At 35.3% G+C, this 26,692-nt stretch overlaps 5 protein-coding genes across 17 annotated transcripts in view; 1 reads left to right on the top strand and 4 right to left on the bottom strand.

The window, feature by feature from the left end:
- The window catches only part of LOC129574345 (uncharacterized), a 2,239-nt gene extending 1,196 nt beyond the window's left edge, over positions 1 to 1,043 (bottom strand). Inside the window, exons 1-3 of the mRNA XM_055456211.1 lie at positions 840 to 1,043; positions 674 to 760; positions 78 to 145 (exon numbers count right to left, since the gene is read on the bottom strand). Coding sequence (XP_055312186.1) covers positions 78 to 145; positions 674 to 760; positions 840 to 924 — 240 coding nt within the window. The 5' untranslated portion in view covers positions 925 to 1,043. The remainder of the gene's footprint in view (positions 1 to 77; positions 146 to 673; positions 761 to 839) is intronic.
- A 147-nt stretch (positions 1,044 to 1,190) lies between these two features.
- On the bottom strand, positions 1,191 to 2,617 carry LOC129574335 (exonuclease 3'-5' domain-containing protein 2-like). Its single transcript, XM_055456196.1, has 3 exons — positions 2,219 to 2,617; positions 1,980 to 2,139; positions 1,191 to 1,848 (listed from the first exon to the last, which is right to left on the bottom strand). Exons 1-3 carry the CDS (start codon positions 2,608 to 2,610, stop codon positions 1,447 to 1,449), a joined length of 954 nt encoding a protein of 317 aa, XP_055312171.1. The 5' UTR covers positions 2,611 to 2,617; the 3' UTR covers positions 1,191 to 1,446.
- A 185-nt stretch (positions 2,618 to 2,802) lies between these two features.
- On the bottom strand, positions 2,803 to 6,718 carry LOC129574337 (exonuclease 3'-5' domain-containing protein 2-like). Of its 2 annotated transcripts, XM_055456199.1 has the most exons (5): positions 6,203 to 6,640; positions 5,939 to 6,098; positions 3,814 to 5,763; positions 3,514 to 3,670; positions 2,803 to 3,383 (listed from the first exon to the last, which is right to left on the bottom strand). In XM_055456199.1, the coding sequence occupies exons 3-5, from the start codon at positions 4,068 to 4,070 to the stop codon at positions 2,988 to 2,990; spliced, it is 810 nt and encodes a 269-aa protein (XP_055312174.1). In that variant the 5' UTR covers positions 4,071 to 5,763; positions 5,939 to 6,098; positions 6,203 to 6,640; the 3' UTR covers positions 2,803 to 2,987. The 2 variants fall into 2 exon arrangements, with proteins under 2 accessions (XP_055312174.1, XP_055312173.1); XM_055456198.1 differs by lacking the exons at positions 2,803 to 3,383; positions 3,514 to 3,670 and having other exon boundaries at positions 5,034 to 5,763; positions 6,203 to 6,718.
- A 791-nt stretch (positions 6,719 to 7,509) lies between these two features.
- LOC129574330 (hyccin) lies at positions 7,510 to 22,044 on the bottom strand. Of its 10 annotated transcripts, XM_055456175.1 has the most exons (7): positions 21,155 to 21,277; positions 20,877 to 20,973; positions 19,221 to 19,463; positions 18,328 to 19,081; positions 18,019 to 18,135; positions 12,035 to 12,252; positions 7,510 to 11,735 (listed from the first exon to the last, which is right to left on the bottom strand). In XM_055456175.1, the coding sequence occupies exons 3-7, from the start codon at positions 19,368 to 19,370 to the stop codon at positions 11,211 to 11,213; spliced, it is 1,764 nt and encodes a 587-aa protein (XP_055312150.1). In that variant the 5' UTR covers positions 19,371 to 19,463; positions 20,877 to 20,973; positions 21,155 to 21,277; the 3' UTR covers positions 7,510 to 11,210. The 10 variants fall into 10 exon arrangements, 9 of the variants coding, with proteins under 9 accessions (XP_055312150.1, XP_055312143.1, XP_055312144.1 ...); XM_055456168.1 differs by lacking the exons at positions 20,877 to 20,973; positions 21,155 to 21,277 and adding an exon at positions 21,299 to 22,044; XM_055456169.1 differs by lacking the exon at positions 20,877 to 20,973 and having other exon boundaries at positions 21,261 to 21,752.
- Positions 22,045 to 22,063: 19 nt separating this feature from the next.
- Positions 22,064 to 25,956, top strand: LOC129574332 (Golgi reassembly-stacking protein 2). 3 transcript variants are annotated; one of them, XM_055456181.1, is made up of 5 exons: positions 22,064 to 22,526; positions 22,805 to 23,303; positions 23,541 to 24,131; positions 24,206 to 24,339; positions 24,907 to 25,956. In XM_055456181.1, exons 1-5 carry the CDS (start codon positions 22,464 to 22,466, stop codon positions 25,144 to 25,146), a joined length of 1,527 nt encoding a protein of 508 aa, XP_055312156.1. In that variant the 5' UTR covers positions 22,064 to 22,463; the 3' UTR covers positions 25,147 to 25,956. The 3 variants fall into 3 exon arrangements, with proteins under 3 accessions (XP_055312156.1, XP_055312155.1, XP_055312154.1); XM_055456180.1 differs by having other exon boundaries at positions 24,904 to 25,956; XM_055456179.1 differs by having other exon boundaries at positions 24,892 to 25,956.
- The last annotated feature ends 736 nt before the right edge of the window (positions 25,957 to 26,692 follow it).

The raw sequence follows: 26,692 nt of genomic DNA, 5'->3' as shown, positions 1-26,692 counted from the left end.
TGTATACAATTTGCACCGAGGCGCCGTGAGCGCTCGGACAGGCGCTGGTTGGAGTAAATATAATTCTTGACACTTACTTGTTTATTTGTATTCACAAAAAAGGTTCTGTTGCCAACCACAATCTTTGTGCCCCATTCAACATCATCTGAAAAAATGTGGAAATGCTATTGTGTTTTGTTCATTTGGAATTTGCTACCAACTATCAAATTATACCCAATGCTGCTTTTTTGCTAGGAAAATGTCAAAAATTGGTCTGAAATGATTCCCGATTGTTGTGGCTCGCTAGATCGCACCCAATTTGGACATTTACCACCATTTACCAGGGTAGCTCCAAAATGTAGGATAAAATTGATTATTTCTTTCAAAAATTTACTCTATGAAGAATCTTGAGTAAATTTTTGAAAAAACTTGCAAATTTATCCTACTTTTTCGTGCCGGATAAATGATGGTAAATGTCCTGATTGGGTGCGATCTACCGAGCTATAATGACCGAGAATCATTTCAGGACAAATTGTTAACATTTCTCAAAATTTATCCCGAGCAAAAAACAGCAATTTTCTTGGATATTAAGTAGCTCATGGTTATCAGCTAAGGATGCACAATTGCACATAATATTTGAAAACCTGTTTTTCTTAACTTTCAATTTTTTTAAAAATAAAATACAGGGTCTTACCGATGTTAGACGAACTATTTTCCAATGTTGTGTTTGTCCAAAATAGTAGGGAATTAACATACGGCATAAGCAAGGACTTAACATCATCTATAATTTTAATAGAAACAGTCCCGTTCAAACAAATGCAAATTAAAATAAATTTCAGAATTGTTCGCGACGTTCTTACCATCGACATTTATTGCTTTACACGTCACAATCGTTGCAAATGAAATATGCAATAAAAGCGCACCATACCATACAAGTTTCAACATATTTTTGATGAACAGCTATTCAAATTTGAAAATTCAACCGAGAAACACTGAAATATAACGACTATCCAGAATATTTAATTTTCAACTAACGTCTTTAAAATATAAAGCCAAAGCAAAAATAAATTTCCAGCGATTTATATAAGTGAGTGCATTTGATATGCTTTGCTGAGTTAACTCTTTTAGCTTTTCTAATCAATAGAATGCAAAATAATGTCACAATCGCCTGTGTAGAACACTAACAAAACAAAGTAAAACACGAATGTATATACGTACATATTTCAGAAAATTCTTTATTTGGAAAAATTAGCGTTTCAATTTGTGCGAACTGGATAGAATTTTGTTGTTATAAAACCCGTTAACAGTGGATTCGTGGGCAAACAATTGAGTTTTTTTTATCGATTTTATTCATATTAGCATTTACAATTTGCTCTCCATATATGGCGAAGATTTTCAAAAATATAAAAAATTGTAAAAGGGGGCTAAACCTTTGGCCGAAAGTAAATTACGTTGGGAATATCAACTTTAGTTTAGTTCGACCCAATTCCTTTGCGGGCCATAATTTTGATTGATATACCGAGAAAGATGATCAATGATGTCCTTGGAATTTTGTCCAGGTGCAATTTCTCTAGCAAAATATTTGAATAATTGAATAGCAACGTGGACATCTAGTGCCGCATATTCAATTTGTGGGCGACTTAACGTTGGCGCTTCCCAATCTGAACATTGCGTTGATTTATCGAGGGGAATTCCTAAATAATCTTTCGCCATCTTCTTCAATCCACCTGGTGTGCATCGGGCAGCAGTGGCCATGAACCTTAAATCAAGCGTACTTGCAACGTGAACACCGTAGTCATCTTTCAAGTACTTAGCGTCTGTGTAGGGGGCCACGCCGACCTTCACGATGTCACTGTCTTCTAATATCTCCTGGGAAAAAAAAGCAAAAAAATGGAAATTTAAACTTTTTTTCAATAAACGATGAATATTCAAGTCTGCAGCAGATGTGCCATGCCTATTTTTTGTAAATATTGCTTTTCAAGTGGCTTATTCACACTCACTTCTAGTTCAGGCGGAGTGTATCGCAATTTCCATAGGCGAATGAGAACACACAGTCCACGATGGGTGGATAATTGAAGAAGAGCAACTGGTGAACGGCCGATTCCCTGATGCGAAACCCATTCGCAATCAAAACCAAGCACATTATATTCGTCACAATGCCTGAAATAAAATGAAATCAAATTATTGTAATTTTCAAATATTTTTCAAAAAAAAAGCGACAGAAAAATTCCCAACTCACGTTTTGAGTTGTCTCATAGAATATCGACACTCTTCAACCGTGTTGACCACATAAATTTCCCCAAATTGATTTCGGGAAATTTGCTGGGGCCGTTGATATAGAATTTGATCGTCGTTTCTATTTGGTTGATTTTGTTGCGGTTCATTTGAACCAAAGAACGATTCAAATAACTTATATGCACCATATCCAACGGCCGCTCCAATTGCCACCGTTGTTGCTGCTGCCGCCACCGACGGTCTATTATTATTATTATTATTCCGACGATCCATATCCCAAAATTCAATATACACCCGTTGTTCGTATACACCAAAAATATATCTGCTCTTTTCAATTGAGTATCTTGTAAACAAAGAACTTGAACCAAAATAATAACACGTATTATCACATTCCATTTGACACTTGGGCGAAATGTCAAAATAGCTTAAAACGGTCAATAATGTGAACCAAGTAAGGTTTGAACGTTGATGTGAAAATAATATTAAAAAGACTATTCAGTCAACTGGATTCTGTTTGGCTTTAAAAATGTTTTCTACATTCCAAACAGCAAGAAAGACTAAAAGCGAATTCTTCAAAAAAAAAAAAAAAATCTGTAATTTTCATTTGATTTATTTATGGAATTGTTTGCGATTCAAACACTGAACTGCCGTCGTATAATGTAAATATTGAAAGACTTGCGTTCGGTCGGTTATCATTATAAAATTGTATATGGCATATGGTTTTAGAAGAGTTTTATAAAAAATAAAAAAATGGAATTCATGTATTTTGTTCATCAATTCATTGGTGGCCCATAATTTTTATCGATATATTCCAAGCAGTAATTTGAGATGATGTCGTTTGAACTCCTTCCTGGTGCAATTTGATCGGCGAAATATTTGAATAGACCGAAAGCTGCGTGTACGTCCTTGGCAGCATATTCGATTTGATCGCTGCTCAAATTGGCCGCTTCCCAGTCCGAGCATTGCAACGATGCGCTTTTATCAAGTGACAGACCCAAATAGTCTTCCGACATCTTTTCCAATCCTCCCGGTGGATGTCTAGCTGCATGGGCCATGAAACGTAGATCCAGTGTACTGGCCACATGAACACCATAATCCTTGTACAAAAAGTTGGCATCAGTGTATGGAGCAACGCCGACCTTCACTATGCTAACATCTTCCAGTAATGACTACGAAAAATCGAGAAAAAAAAACTAGAAATACGAGTTTTGTTCCACAAGTAAAAGGTCTTTTTCGGTATTTTCGAAGAAACTACAGGCAAATTTGTGCATTCACAGATTTGATTCATTCCTAAATTACCTTTAGCTCCGACGGAATGTGTCGCAATTGTGACAATTGAATGAGAACACACATGCCACGATGTGTTGACAATTGTAATAATGCCACTGGCTGTCGGCTACCCCATCGTGAAACCCATTCGCAATCAAAGCCAAGCACGTTGTATTCTTCACAATGCCTGAAGAATGTTAAATTTTCAGAATATTTTAGATTGGCTAGATTTTGCCCAAAAATGTCGAATTGAAAGAAATTAATTGAAAATTGCAAGAAAATTTTACAACTAAAATCCACAAAATTTATTAACTGCTTCAATTGACATACAATTTAAGTTGTTTGAATGAATAACGAAACTTTTCCACGGCATCAATCACAAAAATGTCCTTTTGTAGGAAGGAATACGGCGGTGATTGTTGTTGGGCTACAGTGTTTGATTGATTTTGATGTGGTTCATTCGAACCAAACATCGATTCAAATAACTTATATGCACCATATCCAACGGCTGCTCCAATTGCCACCGTTGCTGCTGTTGTCGCCACAGACGGATTACTATTATTATTCCCTTGATTACGTCGGCTCATATCGCTGAATTCGAACTATCGACAAAAATATGTTTTGTTATTTTGATGCGTATGGTGTAAACAAAGAGTGTGTGATCAGAATAGAACACAGACGTCAACACTTTTACTGTGTGTATTTAAGAAATGTCAAACCACGGGATAATTATCAGTAATGTGAACCATCGGAATTTTCAAGTGTGTATTGTATCCAAGTAGCCATATGGATTTGAAAATCAAAGGGAAAAGACTGCTGTTAGACATCTTTAATGCAGTCATTGATTTTATCATTTTTATAAGATAAAAACTCACAATTAGCCAGGGATAAATGTGTTTCTTCCCTGATTCAAAGCCTTCATTCAGAATATGTTGTACCGTGCTACGGAATTTGGTGCATTCAATCTAGAGAAATTGCAACTGAAAAGAAAAACTGACCAGGGAAAAATGATACATGCAACGATTAACACTTTTCCGAGGATATATTGAGGCAGCACTCAAAATGTACGATCTTCAGATCAGATCCGATTAAGTGAACTTCATTCGATCACATCAACATAACATGAGATCAAGTCATATTTTCATACAAATGACCGCCACTCCAAATAAGGATTCGATCCGTTCAACGACCTCAAATTGATCTGACTTTTGATGTAGAATTGATCTGATTAGACCAAGTCTTATCTGCAGATTGATAATTTTCTTAATCTAGATCGCATTAAATGCAATTAGTTTTGCAAGAATAAGAAAATATTGCAATGAAAAAAATTGATATTCTGTAACCAAAAATGCTGTAATAACCTATATCGATGAATTTATCCGCTTAAATTCTTTCCAAACTTACTCAAATTTGATAAAAACACGGCTGTTTCAATAAAATAGTTTTAAAAAAATGTGAAATTCTCGATCATTCATTCGATTCACGGATTAATTAATTGCACTAGATTTTTTTTTGACAAAATTGGATTGAAATCAATTTTCCAGATAATCTTTAGTTACCAAATAACTAAATGAACAAATTCAATTTTATTCCAAGAAAAAACTCTCATTTGTAAATATATAAATTGGAAACAAAAAACTGTGTGTATATAATAACGAGAACTTCTCTCGTCGAGAAGTAGTAGATTTCCCTAAAATAATTTCCTTCAGTGATGTGTATATGTGGAAGGTTTATGATTTCTTCTAACATTTTTTTTTTCATAAATTCCTGGTCATATTATATTTAATCACTGATTCAATGTAACATGTAGCTATTGCACCACAATTTCATTAGAAAAGTGCCAGACTGTGACTTGCAGCCAAAAAATTAAACTTCAAAATTCTGATAATCAAAATCTTCATCAATCAAGTTAACAAAATAGTTTTCGATGATGTATTCCGACTTTTTGGTCGGATCAATTTTCTTCGCAAAATATTTGAACAGTTCGATGGCAACGTGTGCATCAGTAGCCGCGTAGTCGATTTGTGCGTTGGTTAAAGTTGATGCTTCCCAATTTGAGCATCGAATAGATGGGTCTTTATCAAGCGAAACGCCCAAAAATTCATCAGCCATGTGAGCCAAACTGGATTTTCGCATAACAGATGATTTTGCTTCCTGGGCTACGAAGCGCAGATCAAGCGTGCTTGCTACACGGACACCGTCGTAATCATTTTTCAGCAATGCAGCATCACCGTCTGGAGCAACTCCGACCTTTATAATGCTAGCATCTTCTAGAATTGCCTGCAGAAAGAGAAGGAATCATTTAATTTGTTTGTAGGAATTGAATTTCAAATTGTTTGTTCAAAATAATTCCGAATTTAAATTGAATCATTCAAAATTTGTGGCTTCCAATTCAAAATTCATAAATTTTGTCAAGTAGAATATAAAATTCAATCAAAAGTTGTTTTCTACCCACCTCTAGTTCCTTTGGAATGTATTGCAATTCCGATAAACGAATGAGAACACACAGACCACGAGAACTTGCCAATTGAAGTAGGGCAACTGATTTACGGCCGCTTTCCTGCTCTAAATTCCATTCACAATCGAAGCCAAGCACATTATATTCGTCGCAATGCCTGAATAAATTCCAATTTTTAAATTTAAACCAAATTATTATTTATGTAATTCCAAAAAAAAACGAGGAAAAAATTCAAAAATTATCAAGTTATTTCCAACATACGTCTTCAGTTCTTTCATTGAATATTGACACTGTTCGACTGTGTTAACCACATGAATAACTTGGTTTCGCAGAAATCGATGAGGAGTAATTGGTTGAGGACGTCTGATCATGGGCAGTCGCAACTGTTCTCTGTATGGATTTGGTTGGTTTTGTTGATGCGGATGATTTTGATGTGGTTGATTCTCCTGTGATTCATTTGAACCTAACAACCATTCGACTCCTCTATAAAGTGCATATCCAGCTGCAACACCAGCGGCTATCGTTGCTACTGCTGCTGTTGCAGTTAGATTTGTGTCTCTCCTGTTTCCACCGCCGCTCATATCTTTGAATTCAAAATATCTAAAAAAAAATACTTTTCAAAAATATGGAAAACAATGGAGCTGAACCACAATAAAAACACAAGTGTTTAATAGTTAATTGTGACATATGAGAAACGTCAAAATATTGCGATTGGTCAGTAATGTGAACCAAGTAAGGTTCATATCGATTTGAAAATAACATTTAAAAACACCGTTTCTGAGTACATTCAAAAACCTGATTGGCTTGATGTTTTTGTGTATCTTTTTCTATGTTCAAGACTTAAACTTTAAGTATTTTTTTTTTATTATTTTACAATTTATTCATTATTACAAATGAAGTTTTGAAAAATTTCTCTCATCAGTTCCACGACAACCCAAGGCATGTAAATATACTCTGATTTAACGCCAACAGAATCGTTAGAAAACATACTTGCCTTTTCTCAAAATATAAATCGAAGAAAAAACCTACACCTTTTTCAATCTCACCTATATTGATTTGTTGATTGGGACTTTGGCCAGGTTCATGCTTTTAGCAAAAAATTTGTATAATTCATATACAATTTGGTAATATGTGCCTCATTCGCAGCAAAATTGATTTGCACATTTAGTCAATGTTGGTGCAAACCATTCCGAAGCCTCTTGAAACGGCGTAAATTCATCAGCCAACATTTCATTCACTCCTAACAATATATCAGCCATTGATGCCATATCCATCATACTACATTTCTGTCAATCTTCCAATTCATAATATAAATGAAGTAGATTAAAGGTGCTCATTGAACGGTGCAATTCTCATGCCGGTAATTCTCATTTTTAAGACAGAATCGTAGAGAAATACCGACTTTTAGGATTCAATCAATGACTGAATCAGTCATCGTCCAATAATTCTTTGAAGATACAAAGAAATGACGTTGGAGCAAGTTATCATGCAGGATGGACCAAAAAATTGTTTTTTTTTCTTCAATCCAATTGTTCTGAAAGAAAATTCATTGAATAAAAGACATTTGATTTGAAACCAAAATAATGTTTGTTCTTCTTTATTATTTAACGGCCAATAGTTGTCATTTGATTCAATATATATTTGTTTGTTTTGTGTTTTTTTTTGCATAAACTGTAATGAATGTCAATAAATTGGTTTTTTGTCTTGTACATATTGTAATATAATTTGTGAATATATTTTGTTGTCGTCAAACAAAGACTGATTCTTGATATAATCTCAGAATGTATGTGTGTCTGTTTTTTTTTTCTTTCTCATTGTACCGTATGGCCATTTTTGGTGTCAGCCAAAAAACGAATGTTATGTGAGGAGACTGACGCTAAAAAAACGTCAAATTTCACGGAAAAAAAGGTCCACACATTTGGATTGCCCGAATTCGTCGAAACTTTTCGAGCTACCTACATATTGGTTCTGTTTGTTTGTCTTCAAATTTACAATATCGTCCCGCGAGACGAAATTAAATGCCTTAGCCAACGAAAGTAGCTTTAAATTTTTTTTAATTTTCTTTCAATATTTATTTCTTTATGATTCTTCACTTTTCTTCTTTCAGCTATCAACATAATAACGAACAAAATTCTGAATTATATTCATATTTACAGAGAGTTCACATCACTCGAAAAAGAGACGGAAAATGAAACAACAATCAAGTTTTTGCATGCATTTCCTTTTACATACGCCACCTGTACTCTATCAATATGCTTAAATACTTACAAATCGACTTTTAACTGGTTGTTAACACTACCCAAAACGAAAAAAAATTAAAAATTAAAAAAAAAAAAACGCCATAGAAAAATTAGTTCACTCAATTTATAAGCGATGACATTCAATTTTGTCGCGCACGATAAAAGAACCCGTGGAATTCCGGTGATGATCGAATTTTCGACCTGAAAAACTCCAGCCTCGAAAGGTCTTTCGTTGACCTTTTTGTTCGTGAAAAATCCGAACTTTCATTAATTCCGAAAAATCAAGTTAATTTTATCGCTTTGAATTGACTTGGCTCGAGGCTCAGACAGAGGTCATTTGCCAGATGAAACCGACTCGGGTGAAAATGTGTCTGTTTCAAACAGTCCGGTTTTAAAAAGAAACGATGTTCGTTTTTTAAATGACGAAACAAAATTTAGGTCATCAACAAAATGGTTTGATTGTCTGGAAAAAAGTGTCTTAAGACGAGTCTTAGAACAGGTCACGTCTTCAGTGTACATAAAAAAAACGTAATCCAACCGTCAAATTCGATCATTTCATATGGAAAATCTGCATCGGGTTCTGTTCGTTAATTGATGGAAAGGTATTGGCTCAATGGTTTTACCTATTGTTTTTGATTCAAAGTGAGTCACTGTTGACTAAATTGTTTTTGGTGCTATTGATTGCAAAAAGAAGTTGTAAATCTCGCCAAAGCATTGAATATCATTCGATTAAACATATTGTTGGATTTTAATATCACCCGGTAAAATGTATATGAAGCGAAAAAACGAAAAAGAAAATGGTGAAACAAAATGATAATAATATCGGATTATGCGCAAAATAGTATACAATTTGTATGTTGTGTGTGTTTTAATTCTTCCTGGGTTTCAGTTGGACTTAGAACATATTCCCTTGTTTTGCTTATATTCACTTTTGCGACAGTAAATTTATGATACAATTAAAATTCAAAATGGAAGCATTTAAAATTATGCAAACATAATTTTCTCATTTTCTCCTTCTCTTCTGTCATTTTTATTGCTATTTGAACTGAAATCCATTTGTTTTCTCTCTTTTTATCGCACCAACAAATTCGTTTTGTGCTTCCGCTGCTTCCGTTCACTTCGTCCATTTCCCTTTAGTGTTTTTTTTTCTTTGCACACGTCAATATCATTTGGCCCATAAATCCTACCGCATTTTTTTCAATGTCAAAATTAAAAAAATCCAACCAAGAACAAATCAACGTAAAAAAAAAATCTTGCGTCGATAAATTCTTGACTAGGGAAAAATCAAATGTCCAAGTGTTCAAGTACATGTATTCGTATTGATTCACAATTTTCGCACAAAATTGACTTTTTACTCAAACCAACCGATCATCAATTCTCTCAAATTATCAAAAATTTCAATTACTATCAAAGAATTTAGGTAATTAATTCAAAAGACGTTTTTCAAGCAGTTTATAATTGTATGCATCGAATTTAAAATATTTTTCTTTTCTCCTTGCTTTAACAATTCAAATGACTTTTTTCCGTAATTTTCAATTTATTTAATCAAAAAAAAAAAATCCTTTTAATTACATGGATTACATTTAGTCGATCAACATAAAATTAAATTATTTGATGCACATTTTACGGTAGATTTTTCACAAATAAACAGATTCGACCTTTAAGATTTTTTTTAACGAGAAAAAAAATATTTTTCTCCAGAAATGTTGTTTCTTCTTCCTCTTCAAAATACATATTCAAAATACAGATTTTTGGTACAATGGATTTTTTTCGGAAAAATTATCCAAAATTAAGTTATCTAAAACAAAATTCATTTTTTCTGACAAAATTTGTATGGAAGAAAATAAATTCGGTTTTGGATATCTTAATTTTGGATTATTTTTATGAAGAAAAAAAATCCATTGCACCAAAAATCTCAACCATTCTGTGTAAGCTTTCTTTTGATAAAAGGCTCTCTTAGACAGCCAAAAGAAATTGAAAAAAAAAATCGAATCGATGGAAAAATCAGGAAATTGGTTGCACGATGTACATGTGCAGCACGAAAATCAACAAGAAAATGAAACTACTTAAGAAAAAAACTCAAGAAATTGAACAACAAAAATTAAATATGCTGATTTTTGCATTAAAATATTCCGATAATAGCCAAGTGATTGAATGAAGAAAATTGAAATGGGCAAAAAATTCGAATAGAAAAATTAACCGCCAAAAATTTGAATGAACAGAATTGAATCGGAGAAAAATTCGAATGAAAAAGATTGAATCAAGAAAAAGTGGATTCAATGAAGAAAAAAATTGACGCAATGAAGGGAAGAAGAAGAAGGAATGATGCAAATAACGGGGAAAAATCAAGAATACGAAGCAAATGAAAAGGCAGATGAAGAAAAAATCGAGATCAAAATCCCATTTAACGAAGAAAATAAAAAAAATTGCCAAACAAGAGGAAACAAAAATCCCGAACTGAACGTTATTTTCCATTCCACATTGTACAATGTGTTGCATTTACAAAGGGTTTGTGAACAAAAGGTTGCAGTGAATAACAAATACTAATGAATAAACTAGATGAATAGAAAACCCCAAATTATTTAACAGAGAGTATGTGTAACATATATAATAATATATTTAAAAAAAAGAGTTAACAAAAAAGCAAAAAAATCATTTGTGAAAAACGATAAATGGGATAAATGTTAAGGTATTCTTTTTATCCATGCCATTGTAACATTACTAAGGATTACGATTAAATTTAAGTTCCTGAAAAGGTTTTAATAGTTTTTGTTGTTGTTTCTTCTTTTAGAATTCAATGTGTCAAAACATTTCACACTTCGATTCACGTGTCACTAGACTGCAGCAGTTTGGCTTTATCACTTGTTTTTTTTTCTGTTCTTCAAACAGAATTTTCTAAATGTTTTTTTTTCTCCTCTTCATTAGATAGAATGTTCATAAAATGATTGCTCCTTTACTTCAAATGGATCTCGTGCATGCGAGATGATGTGTGGGAGTGTTTGTGTTTGCATATGTTTGTGTCTGTGTGCTTATACTTGACTGATTTGCATGTTGTTGTTGGTGGTGGTTGCGGTGGCCGGTTTGTTGCTGCTGTTGTGTTCGGAGATGATGGATGACAAATCGGAATTGGTATCGGTGAGATTGGCTTCTACCGTTGTATAGTCTCCGTTTGCGCTGGTCGGTGACCGTTCTGGTTTACCCTCTTCATTGATGACCGGATTTCCATTGGCAAACGATGACATTTGCACCAAATCTATCGTCGGCCCATTCAATGTCACATCCACACTGCTGCTCTTTCGTTTCATTTGCATCAATGGACTCGCTTTTTCCAGGTACGTTGAATCCGAGGCATCAATGCTGACCACTTGCAAGGCCGCACTCGAACCTCGTTTATCTTTTTTCGTTAATTGCTTTGTGGCAGCGATTATTACCGCATCTTTGATACCATCCGAAAAGATATTGCCATTTTTCGATTGCGCCTTTGCACCAATCGTTTGCGTTGCGCTACCCGCACTACCAACCACTGATCCGGCCATTCCACTGCCACCATCTTGCTGTAATTGACGGAATATAAAGGACACATTAATTTAATGCACTTGGTAGAGAGTGTTTTTTCGCTGTTCAGCAGACGTAAGCTGAGCTGAGTCAGGCGCCTGAAGCATTTTTTTTACGACGCTTACGGTTAAAAATGTTCATTTGCTAGCTAAGATCCATCTTATTATAATTGATAATTAACGTGGATCAATGAAAATTTTGCACCGTAAATGCGTTAAAATAACACTTCAGGCACCTGAGTCATCAAATTCCCTCAGCTCTGGCCTGTTCAGCAGCAAAAAACCAGTCGCACACTAACACTTTTGTCTTTTTCCTTGTCTTTGTCCTTCTTTTTAAATCCGGGGAATGGGACTTTATGCGTTTTCAGAATTTCTTTGCTCGATCGCACCAAATTATTTCGCATGCCCAACGGTTCGGTTGTGCTACTGCCACCAGTTTCCGATTCCTCTGTTATGCTGATCAGTTGACTTACATTACTAGTAGCACCCTCGTCACCCGCCTGAATTGGAATATCGTCTGTCATTTGATAGAAAGTGGAAGAAAAAGAAAAATCCCAAATTATTAGCATAATCATTTAAATGGAATCTGTGGCCATTGACAGCCACAGTTCGGTTGTTTTTCTTGGTTGCAAATAGTGAATAAAAAAGGCAAGTTTTTTTCGTTTCATCGGAAAAAAAAAACCAAAAAAAATAAAACATTTTCAACAACAGCATTGAAAGGTGATTTTTAGAAGCGAAAAAACGTTAGAAGATAAAACACAAACAAAAAACAATGTGATCCGCCATTTATAACATTGAACGAAAAAAAAAATAAATCATGTGGATTCGAGAAAGAGTCTCACAAAAGAAAAAAATATAGGTAAGAATTAGGTAAAGCGCATGTTGATCAGTAAAATACTTCCTTGATTCAATGTCATTGAACAAAATAATACATGGTAAAAAGTGTTTAATAGAATCTGCTTGAATTCAGATTCAAGCTGCAAAGCGAGCACCATGGCTCTGAAAAGCGAAAGGGCGAGCAAGTCAAACCAAAAACAAAATTAAACTCAAATCTTTCATATGAAATTCAGGCTGTTTATCTTTATAAGAAAAGACGATATCTTTATAAGAATCTATATCGATTCCTCTCTCTCTTCTTTCCTCGAGGCAATTTTTCGATCTTGTTTTCCTCAACTCCAGCAATCGCTCAAGGAGGACGTCAAGGAATCATTGTGATATCGCCTGCATATCACGTTTCAATGAATGCAAAATAAAAATCAACGCGAGCAGTGCCGCAATTCCGCGACTCAATTTCTAACAAAATTTTCGTAATCGACTCGCAGAATCGCGGTACATGATAACTGAATGGGTTTCAGGAAAGAAAAAAATATATTGTAAAGCACTTACAAAACTGCATCGAAATTGTAGTGCTTTCATGCAAAACGTAAAAAAATCAAAAATGAAAGCAAAATAGGCAACTTCAAGTTGAAGTCTTCGAAAACGTCATTGACCATGGCTGATCTTCTCCATTTTCTTTCTCTCTTCATCCAGATTCCTTTACTGTAACCGCATCAGCTGTGCGATTACGGACCAGTTTTGCTCAATGTGAAACGTAGTGTAAAACCTTAAGCTATTTTCATAAGCGATGAATCGTTTTTAAAAAAGAAATGCGTTGTGTATGTGCCTATATGGTTTAGCGGAAACAACTTGGAGAAAAAGCGGTATATTTTTGATTTTGATTCGCGCAAGAATTAGAAAACGGCGTGTGTTTTTGAACGCGTAAGATGTACAAAAGCGTAAAGAGCCAAAAAAGATGTATTTGTTTGTGGTTGAAAAGTAAAAACAAAAACTCGTGTGTCATTGTGTGTATTGATTGGAAGAACAGAAGAGAAAAGAAGAGAAATTGGGAGAAATGAAGCAGAAAATGTACACAAAAATTGAACAGAAATTATTTGGAAAACTGTCAACGACAACAACAATAATAACAACATCAAGAAACGGAAATTTTAAACCAAAAATCGAGTCTTGATTCGAAACACGTGTAAATCAAAATGAATAAATTGAAAGAGACTAGTTGAGAAACAGATTTACAAACTGAACACGAAAAATAAGGCACACGTAAAAACAGACTGGAAAGAAACAACGGAAAAATCCACACACAAAAAATTGAGTGAGTTTGACAGAAAAAACCAAAAAAAAAAAAAAAAATTGAATCAAAAACGGAAAAATGGTGTGAGTTTGTGTGTTTTAGTGTGTGTTTGCCCATACCTGTACTTGTGTCAATTCACACACATTCGAATGAATGTGCGAAAAATTTCGTGGAATTTCGGTTTTGATTTTTTTGATTTTTTTGGGAGGGTTGGATGGTGGGAATATCGCTAAATTTGAAATAGAACCATGGGTTGTCGGTTTTGATTTGTTCCAATCTAAAATGGCTATCGCTCATACTATTTGGCTGGATTGTGATTGGCGGAGGAGGCTCTTGTTTTAAGGTTTCACGTTATGTGTGCATGCTCTATCGATGTGGCCAAAAAAATGCGTTGAGATTCCTAAAATCTGACCAAAGATGGTCGTCGATTGCTACGATTGCAAAATGCCATGGAGGATTGATTGGGAAAAAGACTTTTTTCAAAAAGCTGTTCGCGAAGCCAAACGTCACTTGAATTTAGAATAAAAATTTCATTGAGAAACGAAGGAGAGCGTCTTGCTACTATCACATATATTTTATTTTGGGGTTAAAGCTTAAAGAAAGCGGGCGTTTTTTTTGTTAGATCTATTGAAGTTGTGTCGAAGACATTGGTACGATGTGAACACTGGCTGGTCGCCCGTTAATGATGAGCGCTTGAAATTCATCGTTTCCGTCGTCGTCGAGATTTTCAAGTGTTTGACACAAACGTGCGCCGGCACTTGATCGTATATCGATATTGCGTACGGCATTACCACTGCTGCTGTTGCCATTTTGATTGGATGCTTGATTCGCCACCGTTTTGACGTTGGCATTACGCGATTGGCCCGATTGCGGTCGACGTCGTAGCGGTGATTGATTTAATAAATTGCTGACAACAGTTGCGGCCGTCGTTGAATCATTGGATTTTTTATGCTTTGGCGAACTGGTCGGGCTTGAATGACGCGATGTTTTTGCTGATGACGACAATTCAATTGGTTCCTCTTCGATGCTTGACGTTTTACCCGGACTATATTTCCAACCCCAATTTTTCCAACGCTTTTTCGAATCGAATTGCTTGCGCATTTCTTTTGGACTGTAATTTGCATCGTTTGCCATGTCTGCATTGATATTGGCCGTATCGGTTGCATCTGCAGCGATGCCCGTGCCACCACCGACGCCACCGCCGCCTCCACCTCCACCTCCACCTCCACCTCCACCGGTTCGATGAATTTGCTGCTCGAGCGCGGCCACGAAATCCATCTCGAGGTCATCTGATTCAAGGATTTTTTTTTTGATGGTTTCGCATTTTGGTCATTTGTGTGTGTGTGTGTGGGTTGTGTGTGTATGTGTTGGGGGAGGTTTATGTTTGTGTCAATGTTTGTATGTGTGTATGTTTTTTTTTGGTTGGTAAAAAATTTGTCGTTTCCGCGTGATCCCAATCGATCGAATAGGTTTTTGTTTGTTTTGGCGGGTCGTTTGTTTTATTGGAAAGGTGTCATGGGTTTTTATCGGTAAAAAAAAAATACAAATCGAACGAAAAAAAAAAACAATATTTTACTCAAATCAATATATTTTCGGTCTTTTTTAAAATTTTAAACTGTTTTTTTTTTGTTAATTAAGAAAGGTCTCTTAGAAAAAAGATTCATTATTTTGGCACATGAGATAATAATAGTTCGGTTATTTTGGTCTTTTAAATAAATTCGGGGAATTTCAATTTTTGTTTTCAAATTCATGAATGATTTAAAAGTGGTATCATTCCATTGAAGCGACTCTGTATTTTCCGGTTTGTGTTGAGCGTACGACAAAGAGAGAATAGATTAGAAACCGCAAAAGAATTGCTTCTTATTGCTGCGTGTGTGAATTTGTACGGAACTAGTAAAATTGTATGAAACACACGTTTGGCGGTGATGATGGAGCTGCAAAAACATTTATAATTGTTGAATGAAGAGTAGAAAAAGTTGTTTGCGGCGAGTCTATTGTTTAGAACACGATCTGCATATATATATATATATATATATGTGTGTGTGTGTGTGTGTATCTATTTTCAGTCGAAGTGCTTCGGTCGGAGTGTGATGACGATATAGTGAGTTTACTACATGATGAAGTCTACATCTCATTTTCGATTCGGGTGTGTGAGTGTGAGCGGACGCACACTTGAATGGAATGCTGTTTTCAAATAAACTAACCAATTCGGTGCGGAGTCATATTGCGGTTCCCAATTGAATACAGATTCAGTGCAGCGTTCGATTTATTTCGTCACAACTACTTCCATGTGAGCATGCAATATCGTGAGAGCTTTTAATTGGTAGTAATTAATTGGCCATCGATTAGAATCATCGTTATAAATCATTGCGCAATCGGAAATTATTACAATTAAAACCAATTACATCAACAAATATTGTCTAAACATCAATATGCACAATAATTAGCAGCAAGAATAATGAAGAGTTTCGATGAAAAAAAAATAATTTACACCGCTCAAGTTTACTCACATATTATTATGTACACAATTTCACATTTAATATTCATTACAAATGTACAAAGCAGACGGATTTTCATCCACAGAAAAAAAAGAAAATTGAAGATTGGGAAATTTTTAAACGGATTTTTTTTTCAATTTTTTACAATTTTCAACTGAAGATTCGAAATTGAAGGATTTAAAATTTGAACGTTTGAAACTGGAGCTTATTTTTCAATTTTTGAACCGAAGAATTTTAAAATTGAAATATGCGAAGGTGAAGAATGGGAATCGGAAATATTAAGAGTCGAAAATTTAAAAATTGAAGGAAACAAAGCATCCGAACGTATTGAGGCAATACCAAAATTCGAAAATTAATGGATAAAATTGAAAATCTCAATGTTTAAATCAAGTAAAAACGACGTTTCAACTTCGTTGTTTAAAATGCTCATGAAAATTGACAAGAATTGTGTTTTTGTATAAATCGACTCGAGTTCATGATTGAGTTTGCAACACAATCGATAGCTATATACTTATATGTGCTCAATCGACTAATGAATGTTCATTGATATTACGTACCAATGGCAACAACAACAACTACGACCGACAGATAGAGAAGAAAAACGAACGTACGAGAACAGCTCGTTGAACGAAACAAAAAGAAATGACATAATTAGATTGACAGAGATAGAGAGACATGCATTGGATGAAAATGGAAATTTGATCGACAAGAAAATGCGATGCGATTATTTGTAATCGATTTGATACATTGAATCGTCATACACACACAAATTGTGCCTTAGAAAAATCGCTCTACAAACGAGATAATCATAATGGGAAATTATTGTGTGGTGAGACATTTCTATTCTCCTATTGTCAATTTGGAACATTCATATACGTATGAAAATGGATTTTAATGGGTCAACATATTCTACCAATTTCATAATTTCATCGATTGTATTCGGATAAATTTTTGATTATTTGAACAAAAAGGCCATGTAACACGGCTATACCGATGAAGACAATCCTTTGAAATTATGTGATTTGATGAACATGTTCAGGTATCATAGACTCTATGTTAGCCTCGTCTATGAATCATAGACTCTATGTTAGCCCTGGTATATCATATGAATATGGAATATATTCAATTTGCCGGCGATGTTGTTGATGAATTGAACGTGAATCTCTAGTATCGGATTTAATATTTTGACATCAAGTGCAGTCAACTTTACATATGGAGATCATACATTGTAAAGAATCTACGAATGATTCGATTACAACAAATCGATGACCGATGAAAGAAAATGAGACAATCTACACATCATATTTAAAAAAGTAATTGAATTGTATTCAAAAATGACTTGGAATTGAACAAAAAAAAAAAAGAATTTTCGAGGTTGATACTAGATGATGAATCCCTCGTTGATTGAATGAAGATTGTGTTTTATGTCTCCAAAACTCTGTACACATATGTTACAAAATGAACATGTTTCATTTGTGTTTTGTCGTTACTAATAACTTATGACTCATTGAAGAACAAAAAAAAATCAGAAATGAGAAATTGTTTGGTTGTGATAAAAACAATGATCTCACAAAATGACTGATTTTTAGCTTTGAGGAAGTTAAATTCGAAATAAACGAATAGATTAACAGTTTCAAATTGAAATGCAATCGCCTACCTGGCAATTTCTTTGTTCTAAATGATGCATTCGTGATCATTGATTTGGACACGGTGACCGTATGTGTTGATGGTGTTAATGCAACACTGATACCCATTGGACCGTCGCTTGGTTGACCTGTTTCGAAACATAGATGAAAGAACATGTATGAGAAAAACGCAGTGAGAGTCACAAAAAGTGATCGAAAAAGGTACAAAAATTCGAAAAATATTTTCAAGAACAAAAAAAATCTCAATCAAAATTTCAAAAAGAAAAAAACAAATTAGTATCTCTTGGCCAACGATTGCGGGCCGACCTGGATAAACTCACCCGATGCATTGGCGTGTAGTGAATTTTTAATGGCATTCGTAACTAATATCACTTCTGGATAGAGCTCGTAGCAGGCGCGATTATGAATGTCATCGACCGTTTGAATGGCAATCGATGCGAATTCGTTGAACATTGCAAAGTAGGTGGCATGCAGCAGTTCGAGTAGGAATTGTGCCGAAATTGGTATGCGTGTCATTGGTTTTGTGACCGTTGCAATCGCACTATTCGGATCGTTGCCATACGATGCGCGATGTGCATGGCCATACTTGGCAAACCCTTGATTCACCAGCTGTGTGGCCATCCGGCATAAATGGTATAACGATGATTTTGGTATGGAACTCAATTGTTGATTATAAACAAACATAACGGCTGTCATAACTTTCAGGCGATTTTGTGCATTAACCGATTCCACCTGCGGCAATGGGCCCCAATTCACATCTTTATTACTATTTTCTTCCCAACGCCGCAAATCATAGGCATTCAAACATTTTTCCTCATGATAAATGGACGCTTGGGCCAGTACGGGCATACGAAATGACACCACCTTTGGCTGGCCATCATCCGTGCTCACTTCAATATTGTAAATGCCCAGCAACAGTGTTTCAATGCTACGACAACTCTTTTTATCACCCTGCGCCACCGCATTCAAATACGTATAAATCAATGTCGGCACAAATTGTAACGTAAAACTTTTCAATTTCGCTTCATTTGAACGATAATAGCTAAATAGTTGATTGCATATTGAATGTAAGACCTGTACGAAGGAAAAATGGAACAAAAAACGAAAAAAGAATTAATTTGAAAACGAATTTTTGAATGGATGTTGAACTTGAAAATTATCGTCCGTGGAGATTTTGGATCAAGATTCTTGACCTACATCGTTTGTTACTTACGTCTGGATATTTGAGACGTTCGTTGATTATTGTAAACACTGCACTCGATACCTCATGGTTATTCTCTTGTTCGGCAATAAATGATTGGATTTCCGTCGGTTCCAGCGCCTCATATTCGGCCAACCAATCGCTAACTATTGATTCGGCCATTCTGTCTCACTTCTCATTCACACGTTCTCACTCGAACCACCGAAAAAAAAACAACGAAACAAAACAAACTCCACCAATTCTTCTATTTACATCCTGGAATGAAAAACACACACAAATGGGTTAGTTGCATTTGTTTTGTAAATTCAGAATCTCATTGAAGTTGAATGGAATCGTGATTAAATGCACTATACTAGCGATGGTCGGAATAGAATTAATTTGATTGCTTGCAAATTGATTAACGATTTAATTGGGTTTTTGAGCGTGCGTGCGAGCACGCGACCGCGGTAGCAATTGAATTCGGTTGATTTTCTGGGCATTTCAGTTGTTTTTGCAACTGTGTCAAAACATTTATGTTCAAATGAATGAAAATAAATATCAAAAGCATGAAATGGAATAAATCAATTGGAAATTGGTTGAAAATTGTGGCATTTGCATCATTCGCTCAATTGGAATTGGCAAAAAGACTATATGGCTAGCACCATAAGCTATGATCTTGAAAAAAGTGCACTTTTGTACAATTTATCGCTCTAAAAAGTGATAAAGTTCGTTAAAGAACCACCCTTTGATATGCAAAATGCGATTTTAAAACCGTCCTTCTATTCGGCTCAGATGACCTTCGTTATTTAAATGGAAAATTGGTGCAAGCAAAGAAAAAAGTCATACAGTCAGAACGAAAGACGATGACGAACGAGCGACAGAGCGACCGAGCGGAAAAAAAAATTTACACCCTCGATATATGTAATTATGATTAATCGCTTTAGCATTGACGGCGAGAAATTTGAGATCGGTCCATATTGGCTGGTTTTTCTTGATTTCGGTACTTTTTTCTCTCGCCTAAGCAGACATACACGCACACTTGTCTATTGCAATTTCATTCCCAGTCACGTTTTAGTTTTCATCACACCAACCATCACCATTCGGTGTGTGTGTGTGTGTGTCTCTCTCATTCACTTCTTGATGTCATGACCAATATTGACACAAACGAAGCATAAATCGGATACATGTCAAACACCATCACGTTGTGAAATGTCGACGCGATTGTGATTTTTTTTTTTGGCATTTTGGAACACAATTTGTCTGTTTGCAAAAACTTGAACGAGCCGAAAGAAAAAAAAATCGATTAAAAAGAACTGTCGCGGTTGAAATCAAATTTCGTGTGTGTTGTAAGACGGGGCAATTCCAAAAATACAAATTCAGCACCGTCGTTATTTAATCACTCAATTTTATCACTCGTACTCTGTGCCTTCACTTTGAACATGATAAAAATCACACACATGCACCGCTTCTCGAAGCTACTCATTGTGGCCCCATCAAGTTTTTCAACGTTGTTGGTTGTTTTTTTTTTTTTTTTTTTTTTTTGAAACGTGAAAACTTAATCAGTTCCATTCGATGATGATGATTTATGTGTTGACACATAAAATAAAAACTAAATCGGACGGAGGTCCGGAGCGCACTTTTGACACACAACGTTTTCATGTACACACATAGAGAGGGAGATGTATATACCGAGTCTAAAAATAGATGTTGTTTCATGCAAAATTTTGTGGTCCTTTGAAATTGAACCTTCCTTTCCCTTCGCTTTAAAACCATCACAATCGACGGCCTGGAAATGGTACCATACGAAAAGTATAATTAAAACATGGGAAAACAACCAACCCAAACACAAAACTGTAAACAAATCTCATTCTAGTGGTACATTTCATGTGATTGGGTATGACTTTTTTTTCTTTTAAAGTTTGGCGAACACTTTCTATTAGTTGTTTATAAAAAAAAATAACAAATACTGAACGAGCAGCAATAACAAGCGAGTGGTTGCTTCGATGTGACTTTTCCTCTTCGCACAAACAAAACTTTTTCTTTGCTGAGGTTCGACTATCTCGCAAAAATTACCTCAAATGCATGATTATTGATAATGCATATTCACTTACTATGATGACTGATACTACACGGAGAGTGAGACAGAGACTGAAAGACCCTGTCAAATGTCACATACACAGCAGTAGCAGTAGCGCGCAGCCAGATGAAATTTTTGCTGGCAAATACAAATAAATATTTTGATGTAGGTATCACCGTTCTTCGCTAACATTCACCACATTCACTTTCATTTTTTTAGTCGTTCAATCGCACAGCGCCATGTCAAAATATGATTGGAACATTTTTTTAGGGCCTCTCTTGTTTGGCTGTTGTGTATGCACGATTTTTGCTGTCCTCAATTTTTTTTTTTTTTTGCTCTCAAACCGATTTTTTTTTTGCTATTTAATTATTCAAGAATTGGAATCTTTCGCTTGAATGAAAGAGAAGGCGAACGAAATTCATTCGAAAATGAGATGCAATTTACGGGGCACACTCTCACACGCATGCACCAATCACAACAACATAGTTAACAACATGTATATTCCAGCGACTATGAACTGTCAACCTGACGAGAAACTCACCACTCCATTCTCAAATGATTAAGAAGAAGAAGAAGCAGACAACGACGAAATAGCAACAACAAAAAAACGGCACGACCAAATGGCAATTTTGACATGGCAATGTTCGACTGATATGTTTGTGTTTGTTTTAGCTTACGAACTAAACACATACACGCACAAACGGCACACAGTCGACACAACGAGAACTGACACGGCGTTCAGCGCTGACTGTGTTGTAAATATTGAAGAGTTGTCTGCCACGTAAAATACACTTCAGAACCGTGCGAGAGAGTGAGAGAGAAAAAAAGAGACAAAAGAAAAAAAAAGAACGAAACGAGAGAAGTTAATCAGTGTGTCGGAGCGGCCTGTACAACAAATTGTCACTCACTGAAAGTGTTGTTTGGAATATTTTCATACATATTTACTTCTCTTTTTTTTTACTATATGGTGTTTGTCAAAGAGTAGATTCAGATTCAGATTCATTTTTTATTGTGAAATCATTCTTTTGATAGTTTATTCTCGCGCTGGGTCGAACGAATCAAAACTTGTTGTCAGTTTTGTTTTCGACAAGAAAAAAGAAACGAAATCAGTTCGGTGTTGTTATTGGATTTACTGTCAATTTGTTGGCATTTCGTTTGTTTTTCTTTCTTCATTTTGGGCTAAATAATTTGACGAAATTATGGGTGCAGGAAGTAGTGTTGAAGTTCCTGGTGGTGGCACTGAAGGATACCATGTGTTACGTGTAAGTAAAATCATTATATAATTTTAATAAAATAAATTGTGGACAAATATGTCAAAATTAAATTTTTGCCAACAAGTCATAGCGAAGCAAAAGAAAACAATCTGTTTCGTGTGAGCCTAATTAAGTATTCTCTTAAGCGGCCCCGTACACGCATTAACCTCAATCGGATGACGTGTATTGTTTGACAGTTACTTGTTGTTAGAATTTTTGTGGCCGTTCTTCTTTTTATTTCGCAATTTTCTTTGAATGATGAAAATGTGTCGTCTCCCTTTTTTTAGGTGCAAAGTGGTTCACCGGCCGAAGCAGTTGGATTGGAAGCATTTTTCGATTTTGTCATTGCAATCGAAAACATTCGATTGGACCAAGACAATGATACACTCAAGGAATTGCTGAAGAAGAATGTAAACAAACCCATACGGGTGACGGTGTACAGCAGTAAAACGCAAAATGTTCGCGAAATTGTGCTTACCCCGAGCGATACATGGGGTGGCCAAGGATTATTAGGCGTTTCAATACGGTTTTGCTCGTTTGAAGGTGCCAACGAAAATGTATGGCACATTTTGGACGTGCATCCATCGTCACCGGCCGAAGAGGCTGGATTGAGATCGTTTACCGATTACATCATTGGTGCCGATTCCATTTTGCATGAGAGCGAAGATCTCTTTACATTGATCGAATCACACGAACAACGACCACTAAAACTTTATGTATATAATACAGATGATGATACTTGTCGTGATGTCACCATTAAACCCAACTCCAAATGGGGCGGTGAAGGTGAGACATTGGTTCATTGTAATCTTGGTTGATTTTTTTTTTGCTCCGTAAATTTGTGCAGAAATCGATTTTTTCATTACTTTTCTTTGAAAAATCGAAAAGTTTTGAAAAATCGTCAATTTTATTTAGAAAAAATCCCCTCGATTTACTTAAAAAAAAAAGAATTTCTTTCCTCTTCCTTCACATTCATCGAACAAATCCCCAACCAAATAAATTGTTCTCCTCGAATCATTGCAGGTAGCTTAGGTTGTGGCATTGGATATGGATATTTGCATCGAATACCGATCCGTTTGCTGCCCGACGAAAAGGGTGCAACAGCGAATAAACCATTTTTGGGTACGGCACCATCACCAATTTCACTCCCATATGTTCCGCCTTTGGCCAATACGTTTGCCTCAACGAATGTAAATACAATACCAATGGTACCGAATACCGGTAAAAGTGATGCAGAAATCGTCTTTGCCGGCGTATCCAATTTGAATTTGAATAGTGCGGCGACCGCACCAACGGCACCGTTGCCTACGAATTTAATGAATGATCCACAATTGCAACAGCCGCTACAACCTCAACTGAATGTGATACCAACATCACATCCACAGCCACTAATTGAAGTGGGCTCGGCTGCCACTGAACAAATCGTTCAACAGCCGTCGTCACCACCACCAACGAATTTAACCTCGTTGCCGCAAACAACAAATTATCAACATCCGCCCGTGTTTGCATCCGTTCCACCCACTAGTATTCCTAGCCTAAACGAATCATTCAATATTCCGTCGATAACTCCAAGCAGTGTACCAGCCTCTATTTATCAAACAAATCCCGTACAAGGTATGACACTTTTCGAATTCATTGACAATTTTTGACATTTTTTTTTTCCAATTTTAACTTTTGAACGATTTTAGCTAGTGCAGTTCCGACATTCAATCAATTTGCTAACGTACCTCCGCCATCATCGATCGCCAATTTACCCGGTTTAGATTCGGTATTTGAGCCCAGATCAGGGGCTCCACCACAGCAATATTCCCAAGAACCACAGGTTAGTCCAAATGATCGAAACAGATTGACGGCAAGAATCAGTTTATCACTATTCGGAGTTTGGAAGAATAGAATAACAACCTATTAATGCAACCAAAATAACAATTCCGTGGACATGTGGACAAAGCAATCAAATTTGTTTCTGAATTCATGGCCAAATGTACAGAAAAAAAAATTTCATTTCCAAAATGCAGATTTTGAGGAATATTTCCCTGGAGAATTTTTTTCAATTCTAGAACTGGTTTTTCAACAAACAAAAAAACACCGCAAAGTAACATAAAAAGGAAATTTCGTTGAACCTACTTCAATATCCATTTCTTAAAATAGATGCAAAAAAGTTCTCATGTTTTTGCTCAATTTAGCCTGGAAATTCGTTTTTTTTTCTTCAGAAAAGTGCTCAATTACGTTTCAATCGATCGAAAAACAGTTTCGAAGAAATATTATTAGAACGAAAGAGAATCAATTTTCTGCGATAGCATTTTTAATTTCACAGTTTAAAATTCAAATTTAATCACATTTTTTTCATTCTCCACGTTCTCTCCTGCCGCTGCAGCAACAACAACAGCAGCAGCAGAAGCAACAGCCTCCGTTTGTGTCACAGCCACCGTATACATCATCGGCAAATGAGAATCTAACGTTCGCACAGAATGCGCCATCATTGCAAACGTATTCAACGTATCCACAGGTACAGCAAGTGACAACACCAATTTCTCTGCCTGGTATGCCGCCGATCACTGTAAGCGCTACGATTCCATCGCAACAATTCTACAGTATGGGTCAAACGATTGCGCCACCAACATCTCAGTAGAAACGAACCGAAGAGAAAGAAACAAACAAACACCCGATGACGGCGAAATTGGCATTTTAATTAATTAATTTTTTTTTTCGTTCGCTTATCTAGTTAGTTCGGCATTGTTAAATACTGTTTAATTTCTTGCAACAACAACAACAACAAGAAAAACTATAGAATTCTAAGATGGAAATGCATGTGCAAGTGGGCCGAATAGCAATGCAATTTATAAAATGGAAGATTCTTCTGAATAAACCTAGAAATATATTGATATTCATCAAAATCAAACGCAAAATCGAAATAAAACTGTGTACAACACAATAACCTACAACACCAGATCAAAACGGGACGATTCGTCTGCTTCCCACATAATTGAATCTTCTCACCGCAATTCTCAATTGCACATTTTACATAAAATATATATATATTTGTTTGAAGAAAGGAGATATTCTATCATATTTTTTTTTTCGTTTCGAAAGAGCAAAGCAACACTTTGAATAAATTTTAATAATAATAATTTATATTTTTTATTTTTTTTTCTCCTTTTTTCGTTTGCTCTATTTTGTCATTCGGTTTTTAAGCGCGGAAATTTTTTGGCCAATTCAATTTCTTCAAATGAGCTGGTCAAAAGAAAGAAAAGTGCGAATACAACAACAAAAATGAAACACATGTACGTAAGAAGAAAAAAAAAAGATGATCGGCATGTGAACACGATTGTTATCTAGGAAAAAAACAAATGAATGCATATTAAACGTGTAAGGCAACCACCCCCCTAAATTTCATATTCGTCGAGAGAAATAAAGAAAATACAATTTTTATTGAACCAAATTTATTGCGAGCTCCTTTTTTTCTTCTTTGAGAAATGATTTTTTTCCCTAAATTTTGATTTTATGAAAACTTGCCTAGAATTTATTTCTTATTTTATTTCTTGAGGGAAAATTATCATTTTCCCCATTGATTGAAAACCTCCTTTTCTTACGTTTGGAAATTACCCTTACCTTTTAAACTTTATTACCTTTTCTTTAAAAAAAAATCGTGATTTTTTCTTGCAAAAATTTTCTCTTCATATTTTTTCTCGTGGCTTTTTCTTTCTGCAAAGAAAAGAGAAGAAGAAAAAGATTTCTTCCTTTAGAAAAATTACGGATTTTATTTCAAAAAAAGCCTTCTTCTTCCTTAAAACCGAGTTTCGTTCCAGAAAATGTCTATATTTGGTCTAAAAAGGGGCCTCTTGAAAGTAGTAAACTGTTGAATCTGTTTTTTTTTGCAAAATGTTGTTTTTATCTAGGAAAATACTTCCTCTTGAAGACTCATCCTTACCTCTTGAAGCATAAATTTTATCTGAAAAATACGTTTAACCCAAACCCAAAACAAAAACTCACTTTTTCGCTAGATTTTTCAGCGCTTTTAGAGGAAAAATCAATAAAATGATGATTATCCATGAAAATGGTGAAACGATAACATGAGCAGCAAGTGAAAATCCATTGAAAGTCAAAAATAAGAGTAAAAATGTTCAAAAACCGAAAAATAAGTGGCAAACAACGTCTACTGACGCAAAATTATTCGA

Source organism: Sitodiplosis mosellana, unplaced genomic scaffold (assembly GCF_009176505.1).
Source record: "Sitodiplosis mosellana isolate CC-2019 unplaced genomic scaffold, AAFC_SMos_1.0 Smas_scaffold_6162, whole genome shotgun sequence".
Lineage (NCBI taxonomy): Eukaryota > Metazoa > Arthropoda > Insecta > Diptera > Cecidomyiidae > Sitodiplosis > Sitodiplosis mosellana.
The sequence above is the reverse complement of the archived record's forward strand: the minus strand, read 5'-3'. Positions and strand labels throughout refer to the sequence as shown.

What these genes read in the sequence shown, in the direction of transcription:
- LOC129574335 (XM_055456196.1), bottom strand. Translation starts at nt 2,610, where the DNA reads ATGGAATGTGATAATACGTGTTATTATTTTGGTTCAAGTTCTTTGTTT. An exon ending in TCTATGAGACAACTCAAAAC is followed by an intron (nt 2,140 to 2,218) that starts GTGAGTTGGGAA and finishes ATTTTATTTCAG; the next exon opens with GCATTGTGACGAATATAATG. An exon ending in ACACTCCGCCTGAACTAGAA is followed by an intron (nt 1,849 to 1,979) that starts GTGAGTGTGAAT and finishes TTTTTTTCCCAG; the next exon opens with GAGATATTAGAAGACAGTGA.
- LOC129574337 (XM_055456198.1), bottom strand. Translation starts at nt 6,522, where the DNA reads ATGAGCGGCGGTGGAAACAGGAGAGACACAAATCTAACTGCAACAGCA. An exon ending in TCAATGAAAGAACTGAAGAC is followed by an intron (nt 6,099 to 6,202) that starts GTATGTTGGAAA and finishes GAATTTATTCAG; the next exon opens with GCATTGCGACGAATATAATG. An exon ending in ACATTCCAAAGGAACTAGAG is followed by an intron (nt 5,764 to 5,938) that starts GTGGGTAGAAAA and finishes CTCTTTCTGCAG; the next exon opens with GCAATTCTAGAAGATGCTAG.
- LOC129574330 (XM_055456168.1), bottom strand. Translation starts at nt 19,370, where the DNA reads ATGGCCGAATCAATAGTTAGCGATTGGTTGGCCGAATATGAGGCGCTG. An exon ending in ACTACACGCCAATGCATCGG is followed by an intron (nt 18,136 to 18,327) that starts GTGAGTTTATCC and finishes GTTTCGAAACAG; the next exon opens with GTCAACCAAGCGACGGTCCA. An exon ending in ACAAGGAAAAAGACAAAAGT is followed by an intron (nt 11,736 to 12,034) that starts GTTAGTGTGCGA and finishes CGTCAATTACAG; the next exon opens with CAAGATGGTGGCAGTGGAAT.
- LOC129574332 (XM_055456179.1), top strand. Translation starts at nt 22,464, where the DNA reads ATGGGTGCAGGAAGTAGTGTTGAAGTTCCTGGTGGTGGCACTGAAGGA. An exon ending in AAGGATACCATGTGTTACGT is followed by an intron (nt 22,527 to 22,804) that starts GTAAGTAAAATC and finishes CCCTTTTTTTAG; the next exon opens with GTGCAAAGTGGTTCACCGGC. An exon ending in CTCCAAATGGGGCGGTGAAG is followed by an intron (nt 23,304 to 23,540) that starts GTGAGACATTGG and finishes GAATCATTGCAG; the next exon opens with GTAGCTTAGGTTGTGGCATT.